Source organism: Eschscholzia californica, unplaced genomic scaffold (genome assembly GCF_041429995.1).
Source record: "Eschscholzia californica isolate CP2 unplaced genomic scaffold, dmEscCali1.0.p SCAF_2, whole genome shotgun sequence".
Taxonomy (NCBI): domain Eukaryota; kingdom Viridiplantae; phylum Streptophyta; class Magnoliopsida; order Ranunculales; family Papaveraceae; genus Eschscholzia; species Eschscholzia californica.
Genome location: NW_028238309.1, coordinates 51,590,052 through 51,603,045, shown reverse-complemented (window position 1 = coordinate 51,603,045; position 12,994 = coordinate 51,590,052). Strand labels below are relative to the sequence as shown.

The 12,994-nt window shown below is 37.7% G+C and overlaps 2 protein-coding genes across 3 annotated transcripts; one reads left to right on the top strand and one right to left on the bottom strand.

Annotated features, from left to right (window-relative positions):
- Positions 1 to 992: 992 nt before the first annotated feature.
- LOC147558827 (uncharacterized) lies at positions 993 to 3,011 on the bottom strand. The gene is made up of 2 exons (XM_086659116.1): positions 3,004 to 3,011; positions 993 to 2,229 (listed from the first exon to the last, which is right to left on the bottom strand). The coding sequence occupies exons 1-2, from the start codon at positions 3,009 to 3,011 to the stop codon at positions 993 to 995; spliced, it is 1,245 nt and encodes a 414-aa protein (XP_086515242.1).
- A 222-nt stretch (positions 3,012 to 3,233) lies between these two features.
- Positions 3,234 to 11,358, top strand: LOC147558826 (uncharacterized). Of its 2 annotated transcripts, none has more exons than XM_086660525.1 (8): positions 3,234 to 3,703; positions 5,421 to 5,526; positions 5,767 to 6,018; positions 6,622 to 6,773; positions 6,865 to 7,009; positions 8,807 to 8,943; positions 9,018 to 9,053; positions 10,234 to 11,358. In XM_086660525.1, exons 2-8 carry the CDS (start codon positions 5,451 to 5,453, stop codon positions 11,062 to 11,064), a joined length of 1,629 nt encoding a protein of 542 aa, XP_086516651.1. In that variant the 5' UTR covers positions 3,234 to 3,703; positions 5,421 to 5,450; the 3' UTR covers positions 11,065 to 11,358. The 2 variants fall into 2 exon arrangements, with proteins under 2 accessions (XP_086516651.1, XP_086516652.1); XM_086660526.1 differs by having other exon boundaries at positions 3,314 to 3,703; positions 4,557 to 5,526.
- The last annotated feature ends 1,636 nt before the right edge of the window (positions 11,359 to 12,994 follow it).

Sequence of the window (12,994 nt, the reverse complement as noted above, 5' to 3'; positions counted from 1 at the left end):
GGCGCACTTATCCACGGGCTCTAATATCATCTGACCATATGACTGACTCTATGTTGAAGCCCAATTACTCGACCCAATTGGGTCGAGTAATTGGGCCACATCCTTTTATGTTTTGTATTTAGTAAGTAAGAACCTAGAATTAAAAATTTCTTCCTTTTGGATGTCCTTAAATATTTGTTTAAGTAATTATATATTTTTAAGTTAGAATAGTCTTAAAATTTTTAAAGTCAATATAAATGCCTCATTTACTTATTACGGCATTAGACAAAAAACTGTATTTGAATTTTAACAGGGGCAGTAGACACAACTTGTTCTCAGAGTTTGCTTAAATTCGATTGAAATGTTTTACTGGTCGTGGAGGTAGTACTTCTTCACCTGTCTTCTGTTTTTTTCTATGAGCAAGAAGGTTGTTCATCATGAATAACCTTTTACTCTTAAACATCCGAGTTCATAGCCAGTATATGAGTCAGACACTCAGACTCTTGTAATCATTTATTGTCTCGACAACTGCCATCTTCTTGTCTAAGGCGTATATAATTCAAACTAAATATGTCTCATGAAGTAACATTTTATTAGTTTTTTTTGTTGAAACCACATTGTATTAGTTATGAACTGGTATTTAGATTTATGCATGCCAAAATAAGATTTGAAACGCGTGGTGAAGATGATGAGAAGAACCGATGATAAATGTGGAGATCTTTAATGGTGTTGGGTGACAAAGGAGATATCGTGTACCAGAATAATTAGTGCAATTTGACGTTTTCTTACTTATTTTATTAGCAGTGTTTATGGAAGTATACAAAGATTACAATAAATCAAATCGGGACCTTTTACACGTTACAAAAGTTTTTTTTTTTTTTGTTTTGCATAAGTCAGCAGGTTTTAAAGGAAAACCAGAAACCCAAACAAGAAACCAAGAAGAAAATAAAGAGACCCAAGGTCTTTACAAGCTAGAACATCTAGCAAACAAAAACAGGAGCTAGTAACTAATGCTACTTCATTCTTCTCCTCACAAAACCATTTTTATCTTCAAGAATTAACCGATTGATGTCCTCCCCAAGTGCTGCCACACTTAAGAGAGTAGTACCCTGACCAAGGTGAGCTCTAGAAAGCAGGTCTGCCACACTATTAGTTTCTCTAAAAACATGCTTGACTATGCACTGCTCAAGCACCCCCATAAGACTCTTGATTTGCTGCCAAAGGAAAAAAGATTTCCAAGGAGGTTTCACTCCCAATTTTGTGAGAAGCCCATGCACTGTTAGAGAATCAGTAGCTATAATAGCCTTCCTGAAACCATACTGAACAGCTAGCTCAATACCTGCCTTCACTCCCTCAAGCTCACGGTGGATCACACTCACTGGCTTGGAGCCCCCACACACAGCAACAAGAACATCACCATTGGAGTCCCTTAAGATACTCCCAAAGCCAGCTCTGTCAAGGTTATAAGAACCATCTGTGTTAATCATAATGATACCAGCTGGGGGTCTAATCCATTTGCAAACAGTTATCTTGACTGGCACAAACACCCAAGGCAAATTCCAGTTCATAGCAACCTGTCTGTTTCTGCTACAGTCCCTAATTTGTCTGTCCCTTCTTGACATTTTGAGCTTAACATCCGAGATGATTCTTTGGAATACCTCTTCACTGCTGCCCATAGACCCAGAGAACACTCTTCTATTCCTCTCACCCCAAATATGATAGAAGAAGCTATTGAAAGTTAGCTTACCTAGCAGGGAAAAATTGTCATTACCAGCAAAAGTAGCCACACACCAAGCAATTTCCTCCTCCCAACCATGCCATCCCTCCCTGAAAGCATTTAGCATACTCAGGAGCCTATGCCAAATAGAGCAAGAGAACTCACATTTGAAGAAGAGGTGGCAGTCATCTTCTTCAAACTCACAACAGAGAACACAGTTGCCATCAACAGCTAAACCCCAAGACTGTAGTCTCTTCTTGGTTTTCAGAGCTTTGTGCATTCCCATCCAGGTAATAAAGCTGTGCCTAGGAATGCTATGACTGAACCAAACAAGAGGGAACCAAGAGACAGTGCAATTAACATCTCTGATAGCCTGGTATGTGCCTTTTACAATGTAATCCCCAGAGTCACTGGCAGTCCAGAAGAGAACATCCTCCCCACCCCCAATAGGCACTTCCCCAAGCCTAGAGGCAATGGGCTCATGAGGACCAATCAAATTAGGAGCAACCCAATTACCATTGTCAATGCAGCAACTTTTACACGTTACAAAAGTTGTATTATATACTTAAGGTCTGTGAAAATGTTAGCATGGACAATTTGTCTATTATGAGGTTCGAAATAAGTTTTAGAACCATTTTCTCAAAGAAAAATAATAGAACATATTTTTAAATTTAGGAGCGGGTATATATTCTTCAATGTTTAGGGCATTCAAATCAGGACACTTAAGAGTCTACTAATAACATGACATTCAAATAAGGACATTTGAAAGCCCACAAATGTTTGAGCCATTCAAATCCGCCCATTTGAAAGTATGTCTTGGCATTTAACTTTGGACAAAATGTCTGCAGATTTTGGTGAATTTAGACATTTGATGCAATCTGATGGACTCGAGTATAAACCGGCGAGAGAAGTAATATCTGAAAAATAGAGGACATCCGAAATTATGATTGGTCGAAGGTTGATGATAATTAATATCGATAAAGATAATTTAATAATAAAATAATTAATATTAATATTGACAACATAAATAAATTAAAACTAATCAAATAACAAAAAATAATATAATAATACTATAAATGTAGTGTATGTTTTATAGAATGATGCAAACCAATCATCTGGGCGGTCAGTGATATTTACCGTTTTGGCACATCTAGGCCTCGCAATTTTAAAAAAATCTCATTAGAAAATAATGTTTATCCTTTTAAGAGAAGTGCCTCACTCTGTCTGGTAGAAAATATTTTTCTACAACATGTGTATTATTATATTGTTTTTTTTAGAAATTGACTACGATCTACGATAGTCAGTACATTGTCATTGATACATCAAAGATGTGATAAGCACGAAATTGTCAAATTCAAACTCTTACAAAGAACATGCCTATAACCCAACTAAACTATGACCTAAAGCCTAACAACATTATTTATACCTTAATAGCCCAAGTTGAATAAACTATAGAAATCACCTCCTCTGAAAATCGAACATGGGACATGCAACATTTTGAAATTTATGTCAACACATTAGACCACTTAGACAACCAGACATTATTATTATATTGTTTTAACACAGTTGGTCAAAATATTCTATCACACTTTATTTACTCATGCATATAGCTCACACATGCAAATGGTGCTAGTATCCATCCGGCCCTACTAATATTTGAAGAGAAGCCAAAATATCTCAAGTTTTATTTGTTTTCTGAGTAGGGAAGAAAGGGCATTGGTTGGATAAACCCCCAAATCAAAATGGCACTACTCGGATCCCGGTTCTAAAAACCTCAAATTTCATCCCCTTTGTATTTGGATCCCCCCGTTCCCGTTTCTTCTATTTCTTCCCGCTTTTAGTAAAGTTGAAGATTTTCCCCCAAAAGTCTAGGGTTTTTCAACATCCTGTGTGTTTCTCACCCCGAAGATTCTCCTTTTCTCCCCAACAACCAATAAGTGTGAATTTCGACAGGATTATCTGCTCAGATTTCGGAGCTTTGTTAATGTCTTTTCATCTTGAAATCTGGTTAGACTTCTATCTTTTCGTTTTCTTCTTGTTTTTAAATACTATGTCTTTCTTTCTTGGTTCTTGAAGTTTACTTAATTTTCCTTTCTGGTCGGTTAATTGTTTAGCTAGGTTATTAGTGTTGTTGTACTAACTAGGATTTCATGTTAAACCATCAACCCTTGTCTGATATCTCTCTAGATTACTATACCTTCATTCATTCACACACACACATATAGCATGAGTAGGGTTTACATTATATGTCATAAATACATTATAATGATGGAATAGGCGCATTAACTTCCATCGAATTTACATGAAAGTATGAAACATTGACTATCAACCATGATCGGAACGATAAATTACCTGGAATAATACAAGAGAGTAAACCACAACCCCCAATTATTGAACGTATAACATACTGGGTTTTCGAGGTGATGCACAACTGCAAGGCGACTACCCTATGTGCTAGTCTGTGGGTGTGTCTCTATATATAAATATATGACGTCTATGCTATGCATGTAGAACCCTAGTGAGAATACTATTTACATAAGAGATAAATTACGAGAAATGAGCTATGACTCAAACATCACAGTTTGAGCTTTAGCTAATTTGCTATAGATTTTCACGGGATATGATAGAATCTCCAATGCCTAGTGGTATTACATAAAGATCTACTGGTCATTAGCTTGGGCTTAAACATCAGAAGGTTAGTTCCCACTCTTTAAGTCCTCTTTCTAAAACGATTTTACCTGTTTCATAGCATTTTAACACATGTACGATTTCTTTTACTAGATTACTAGATAGAAAAGGAAATGTACTTATTGTCATTAGACGAGCACATGGTGACTCTTCACTGCATGCATGATTTCAGGAGATAGTTTTTGGGTGGCACCAAGAGCAATGCTGTCACTCGGTAGATGAGAAGAAAATAGTGGGAAATAAGTACATTATGCACAATTTTGTACGCTAGATTATAAAAAAGGCATTTTTTATCGTATTCTTAAAATATATATGAAGGTTAAACTTTATACAAAAAAGTAAAATTTTCCACTATTATATGATGCAACATCAAAAGCTGATTGTGGTTGACGTTAAGAAGAAATTTTTTATTGTATTCTTAAAATATATATGAAGTTTAAACTTTATTCAAAAAAGTAATCTTTTCCCACTGTTGTATGATGCAACACCCAAAGCTGATCATGTTTGGCGTTGAGAAGCATACAGCTCATGGCAAGAGCTATGCACCTATTTCTTCGTCGAAGAGGCATATACTTGAATGAGCTAAATCCTCAGTTTGCCTTGAGAGGTATGCCTCAAGGCGCACCTCAACACCTTCTTGAAAAGTTGTATAACTAAGCCAAACAAAGGTGTCTAATACAAAGGAAAAGTTGTCAATAGTCCAATCTGACAGTCGTTTCAGTGGACTTTTATTTGTTGTGGATAAAATTAGCCGAGCGCCAAAAATGCCCAAATTTGACCACGTTGTTTGTGACAGTTCATGTTTTGGTGCCTGACTTTTAGTAGTGATGGTCATTGAAGTCAGGATCTCCTATTCTGGTTTTGGTAACCTATATTTGTTATTAAGAGAGCTGATATTTTATATTTTAGGAAGTTTATCTTTCCAACCAGAGGCTTATTCACAGAACTGACTGTTTCATTTAACAGGTGCTACTCAACGTCACTTGTTATGCATCCATAATTTGCTAACTGGTATACTATATATGTAATGTTGCAGAATTCAGTCAGTACATGTTAGAAGGGCAAAATGACCACCGCTTTTAGTGGGCAGAAATTAGCGGAGAAGCTATCTAAGCTCAACAACTCTCAACAAAGCATTGAATGTATCCTTACCTCACCTCAGCGTGTGATGGTGTTGGTTATATCTTTACTCTTTTAACGCCTAACTGCTTTTCAGGCATATGTGTTCAATGTTCTTTTTTGTTTGTTTGTTTTTGTTGTGTTGATATCTAATAGTGATCTTGATAGGAATCGTTGTGTTATGTGTTACCGTTCTATCACCTCCAAATTTGTACTTTGCAATTCTGTTCATCATGCTATAACTTTTCTTAATTTGTGATTAGCACTGTCAACTTGGTGTATATCTCATCGAAAGAAAGCCAAGCAGGTTGTTGAAACATGGGATAAGCTGTTTAAAAGTTCCCAAAAAGAGCGACGTGTGTCGTTTTTATACTTGGCAAATGACATCTTACAAAATAGTAAAAAGAAAGGAAGTGAGTTTGTGAATGAATTTTGGAGAGTATTACCTGGAGCTCTCAAGGATGTAGTTGACAGTGGTGATGACAACGGAAAGACAGCAGTTTCCAGGCTGGTAGGTGGCTTATTTTTCAAATGATCCTTTTTGCTATATGCAGTATATATTTAATCGGGTTTGCCAGTTTTGTTGCAATATGGTGAAGCTCAAGAACTTAAAAATTGCGTACTTCTTGAAGATCCGAAGCAGATGGCAAGAAGGGAAACTTTTTCTTGCTTAAGATATGTGTCTCCGTGAACCGAAATTTTTGCTAAAAAAGATATGCTTCTCCATTTTAGTTTGACATGAAAACTTGTCTATCCCTTTTTCCGTAAAATTTTAACTGATCATCTGATCAGCTACGCCGCCATCTTTAGTGGAAGTATCCACTGAGCAGAACACTTGCGTCGTAAGTATAGTAACTTCATTTGTTTTCTCCATGTATGGTGCAAGACTTTGTCATTGGAACGTATATGTACGGGTGTGGATATATTTTGTTGAAAAGAAAAAGATGTTTATATGTAAACTTTTTTGTATGTATGCATAATTGCTGAAGACAAGGATATGTAACAGTTATCACCTAAGCATATCTCATCACTCATCAGCACTCTTGTAGTGTTTCTCCTACTTCAATGTTTTCCTCCACTTGTTTCTGTTGATTTATCTTGTAAAAAACTGTAGGTAGCCATATGGGAAGAAAGGAAAGTTTTTGGTTCTCGCGGTCGGATTTTGAAAGATGAAATGCTGGTTAAAGATGTGCCTCCTGTATCAGAAAACAATGGAAAGAGTTTGGACACAATCAAAATATTGAAGAAGGACTCTCAGTCAATAAGAATAGTAAGAAGCTTCGAACCTAACTTTTCCTTTTAACAAACGTCTTCTAAGTCACGAAACTAGATGTTTCTCATTGATGAGCATTTGAGTCCAGAAATTGGCTGTTGGAGGTACGCCAGAAAGGATTGTCTCTGCGTTTCAATCAGTACAGGATGAACATTCCAATGAAGAAACTGCTTTAAGCAAATGCAAGGATGCTGTCCACCGCGTAGAAGAAATGGAGAACAATCGCGCTCAAGGTAAAATCATTATGTATCTATAATTTATTAACTGTTTATATGAAAATGTTGGACAACGCTGTTGGTATGTTACTCTTGTGTTATGAAGTTTTTTAATGGTACAAAGGCATTTCACCATCATATGTCTGCTGGAGTGAATTTCATCATTCAACTTCGGTGATTGTCTACTGTTGTGGGATCTAAAAGATTTTCATGAGAGGATTTGGTTACACCATTGAACAAATAGTTGAATCGACATAGAACCGAAATTTGTCATCCAGATATATTAACGAACTAATAGGGGAGCAGGAGTAGAAGCACATGTGAACATAAGTTATGCCCAAAGAGAGAGTAAAGTGGTGAATGGAGCTATACTTCTTTCCCCATGTAGTCGGGCCTAAGCTCTTTTAATATATCAATTTGACTGTACCTAGACTCCCAAGATCTGATTCTGGGAGAAGGTGCTTTAATTATGAGGCTGTACACAAGGTTCCTTAACGACCATATGCGAACTCTGGTTTTCATGGTGGTTGTTTCAATTCATCATGGAGTTTGACATCCATAATACATGACACTATGATAGAGCCACAATTTCTAGTTGTTATGAGTAAGAACAAGCAAACCAAGAAAAACAATAATGGAAGTAAACAATCAGGATGATTTTCGGCTTTCGCTATGAAAGAAGAACAAGATTACGCAGATTTCTCAAGGGTTTTAGTATTTGTAGCTGACTAAAACCCTAGCACTCAGCTGCCTCTTAACTCTCCCTAGAAACGACTTTGCGACACACCATTTGCATTGATAGCAACCCCTTGTAAGATTAGGGCAAACATAAGTAAACGGGTTGGACCAAATTTTCGGGCTGCGAGGGTGCAGTTTTTCGGGTCGCAAACCGGGTTAGGTATCGATATTCGTGGGCTTGTGCTAGAATCTGTAATACATTGAAGGATAAAAGATATACATAATATGACAAGTATCCTGTCCTCTTTCTGAAACCTTACTTATAAATTAATGATCTGTATGGACGAAAGAAACATAAACCTAGGAAATTAGTTTCTTATTTTTAGGTCCCTTAATCAGGTTTCCCCACAACAAAACGGTTACTGTTCACGTAATCACGTGTAAAATTGTACTGTCCTTGAAGTGCTGGCCCAAGGAAATCTTATCTTATTTTGATGGTAACTTAGTATTTGGAATGACTGTCTGTACAAATAGTGTTGGTGTTCATAATTTTAATGAGCTTAGAGAAATTAGTATAGGACGTATTCCCTCTTTATTGTAATCCCTTTACTAACTTTTTCCAATATATTGTCTAACCCCTGTCTGTTTTCTCATTCTTAAAAAGTAAAAAGTTCAACAGCTGTCTTACAGCAAACTCTAGGTTTATTTAGGAGCATAGTGTCCCAAAATATAGAAGTTCTAAATACTGTGGCAAATTGGTTTTCACTGGAATCTTTTTAATAAGCATAGCTACATTTAAAATAAAGGTAACTGTTCTAGATTTAGGAGTGGAAGTTTATTTTACCTGAGCAGGATCAGTGGCTTTTATTTTTGTTCGTATACCTTCTGATTCCTATCGTCTTAACTTGCGTGGTTCCATTCTTATATAGCAAGTAATCCGTTTTTACCTGTGTCTATGATGGTCACGGCGATAATTCATAACTCAAAATATCTTTAAATGTTTGTCAAGTTATCCTGGATTGCCGATATCAAGGGGCTCTTTCTGCTAGTGTATCAACACCTATTTTTCACTTATTGCGTACTTCTCTGTTTTTTTACTCGTGTAAAATAGTTAACTTCTTCTGATGTCTTAACCAGGGAATGAGCTGCCATCCACATTGGAAGATGTACAGGAACAGGAAAATATTATTCGACAATGCATTGTGCAACTTAAAAGTATTGAAGCAACTAGAGAATCCTTACTTACTCAGCTTAAAGTTGCAGTCAAAGACCAGGTATGCCATTGGTCTATTATCTGCACTGAGCTTAAATAGTTTCTGTGATTATTATTGACCAACATATTTTTCAGGAATCAAAACTGGAGCTTATTCACACCCAATTACAAGTAAGGACAACTTTTTCTTTTTCGCTTTCGTACAGCAACTAATAGTAGTTAGACAACTGTGGTTCAATTGACCTATAGATTGTGAAGCGTGGTTGCCCTTGGTTTTACATGACCACATAGATCTTGGGTCAATTTGCATATGAGCTAACCATAACTCAACCCAACTCCCAAGGTCGAATTCACAGTCGACCCATACGCACTGTGCGGGTCTTCGTTCATCCATTTGGGCCATTTCCTGAATGGAGGGGGACTCTGGACCCCCTTGTATTCAATTATTTAAACTTGCCTTTATTGATCTACCCCTCTGTCTCCTGTTGAGTTTGGTTCGGTATCCAACTTGGCCCAACTGTCTAAGCAAGAGACTGATCCCCTTGCCCAGTGATCGAGTAGCTCACAATTGGTTTTCATGGAGTAGCTAACGTTGACCAGTAGCCTACTGATTCCCTTTCCGTGTCTTCAATTTACCTTGACAGATTTGAACTGGAATCTTGTTGGAAGATATCTACCTATATTTGCATTGCCAGTAAAAATGCCGAGACATGTTTCTTTGTTTTTGGTTCTTGTTCTTTTTTTATCTCATGCTAGTGTCAGACCACTTCCCCGTTTCATTGTCAGCCACAAAAGTTCACGTTGTGGGGCTCTCTTAAATGTTATGACGACCACAAAAATACTCACAAGACCAAGGCGCGTTAAGCTTTGTAAGGATCCACGGCGACCGTTGTGGTGCACCGACAGAAGTCTAGGAGACTACTGATGTGCCTTTCGTACTAACCAAGTTGGATCAGACTAAGTATCCGCTCCTGTGTATCTGATTTCCAAGAATGCATCGGTCCTCAATGTACTTTAACTGACCAATAGATAGCCTCCTCATCCACTAAGCTCCACGAGGACCATGACTTCAGAATAGAGCAAGTTAACTAGGCGAAACTATGGATATTGATGCAAAAAACTAGTTTATGGTCAAACCCATGTATCATGCATGAGCAGATAAGACTTCCTGCAAGTAGTAATGCATCCGATAATAGCTCATGACAGAAGATGATAAAAATTTTGGTTAGGAAACACCAAGATGTTTTAAATTGTTCAGAAATGGCACGTAAAGCTGCTCTTTTTAGCAATTACTGCAACTAACATGAAATTATGTATTCAATTTTATAGTAATGTGTTGGTTCCGGTGCAGGTTGCTCAAGCACGCATCAATAATGCAAGCAATGTAAATCAGAGCCTGGGTACAACACATATTCCTGGTCCTAGCCCCCCAGCCACAACTGAAGCAGTGGAAACAGTACCCTTGGAGCCCAATCCACCTCCAGTTCAAACTACCAGCAGCATCTCTATACCACTTTCTTCATCCCAAAGCTTGACTTCATTTGCTACTCAAAGTACGGAAGAAGAAAGCAAGAAAGCAGCTGCTGCTGCTGTTGCTGCAAAACTAGCAGCATCCGCATCCTCTGCCCAAATGCTTAGTGCAGTTTTCTCATCTCTGGTTGCAGAAGAAGCTGCTAAGACTAACGGCCTAAAATCCAGCGGACCTACGAGTTTATCCTTTTTCCCGCCTGAGAAAAGACCCAAACTCGAGAAACCTATGCCAATTTCTGATATGGGCAACACAAGCTATTTTCCTAATGTATCATTGTCCAATATCCTCTCTGCTCCGGCCCAAGCTCAGACTCAGCCTCCATATCCACCACCCCCACCTGGATTCCCACCACCTCTTCACCTGTATCCACAATCTGCAAACATGGTTGCAGGAATGATGCCTTACTCGTATGGTGCCAATAAGGGTTTACCTCCACCTCCTTCGGCCACACACAATTTAGTTGGTTCGACAAGGCCTCCAGCTAATCCACAGCAGCAGCCACAACAGCACCAACAACAGCAGCAACAGCAGCAGCAGCAGCAGCAACAACATCAGCAGACAGCAACTGGAGGGTATTACCAGCCACATGGGATTGTATTTTATGGACAAAGTCAACAGCAGCCAGCAACACCTCCAGTTCCCAGACAGTGATTCTTTCGGTTAGAGGACCTTCTCCTGGACTTAGCTGTGTAAATTAATAGGCTACTTTTTGTAATTTTGTACTTTTGTTGTTCGACACGGGTCAAGAAAGCCAGGGCCTTGGTAGAATCAGAACGGAAATCCTACTGGACTCCAGAAATAAAAGTACACTATTACTGAATTAGCAGGGAGAAAATTATCTACGATTAACTTGAAACTATAGGCCAGTTTAATTTATAATTGTAGAAATACTGTTAATGCTTAGGGATAACCTTTGGAATTGAATTTATGAGCTCATATTTTGCAGATAGACGTTTACTTGCTTGGATGGTATCTCAGTGGCTAACCAACCTACCTATGGGTGAGAACTGAGATCCAACAAGTATACGAGTTTTTATTTATTTCTCGTCTCTCACAGCTAGCAGAAGTTGAAACCCATATTTTCCATGGGGTTTTGCTTGAATTCCGAGAAACGGGCTGTAGGATTCTTGAATGCTGAATTTGAAAGAAGTGAGGTGGTTTACTAGATTGAAGGACTTCTATATAAGTGATTTTCTAGTCTTGGGCTGTATTCGACAATAGGGAGATTGTTTTCATGTTGAAATCATAGGTAGTTTTAGATGATGTTTCATAGTGGAATTGGAAGTGTTACAATTACTTGAGAATTACTTGGTAGCAATAATAGTAGAATATGAGCCGATTACTTATTTGGCGAGATAGGACTGGAAATGGTTGTTTAGAATTTAGAGATGAGGTTGATGCTGATCTTTGATTCACCTACCAGTATCTTTAGAATAATGGTTCCATAGTTGTTGGTTAGTGGATTTTTCAGATCCCATATTTTGGAGTCATCATACTATCGAATCAAGAGTGGTTAGTGGTTTTTTCAAATAGAAATTCTATTCGTTCCTCCATTTAGTCCTCCCAGCCTGATGTGGCGACATAACACTTGAGCATGGGGCAAATGGAGAGAGAATGGTGAAAGTATATGTTCCAGTGAGACATCACCACATCAGGTAGAGGGCAGGAGGAGGTACCACTTGGAGGGTTGAATATAGTTTTTGTTTACAAACCGTACCAAATCATTCATAATGTGATCATCAAACTAGCTACCAGGACAATTTGTTCTCCATAAAAAGCAAGACATTGAACTATTTTTTTTGTGTATTCTAGAAAATCTGAAGCACAATCAAACAAATGAAAGATTGAAAATAGATGTCGTAAGGAGGAAAAAGAGGAGACTCCGCTAGGTCCCAAACAAGACATCTTGTCCTTTTGTGTTGCTAGGTCCGAAACAAGTTTTCATAATGTTATTGAAGGATAATATTATTGACACTCATTTTTTCAAGGTCTAAAATGCCCTTCGTTTAAATAAATATTTCAGGAAACCCATAGACCAGAATCAAGAAGTTTTTAATGGCTGAAATAGAGAATTTTTGACTGAGGGTTTAATGGACGATTTCGGGAGTTGAAAAGGAGTGTTGAAGTCGATTTTTTGTTATTAAATTATGGGTGATTTCCCAAATGGCCCCCAACTTTGTGACCAGCTTCTTGCCTGGCCCTTTTTCAGTTATCTTTAACTTTCCGTTACTCTCTCTCCTCCATCTCTCTTTCTCTCTCTGCCAAGTCACGCCACATCATCTGTTACGCCACCTCATCATCTTCTCCGACCGGCAAATTTCCGGACCTTCAAACAATTTTTTTTTCTTTCATTAAAATATCACAACCAATCAACAAAGTATAAACAAAAATGATGATTTTATACAAGTAATTGAGTTGATAAACAACCAAAAGCATTACTTTCTATAATAACAAAATGATGATTTGTACTTACGAAGTTTCAAATTGTTGTGGACAGTTTACTTGCGTTCTCGTTATTCGTGAAGGAGGTTTTGGACGCGATTTGTCGATATCATAAGCAAAAATAAAATCGACTTCGACA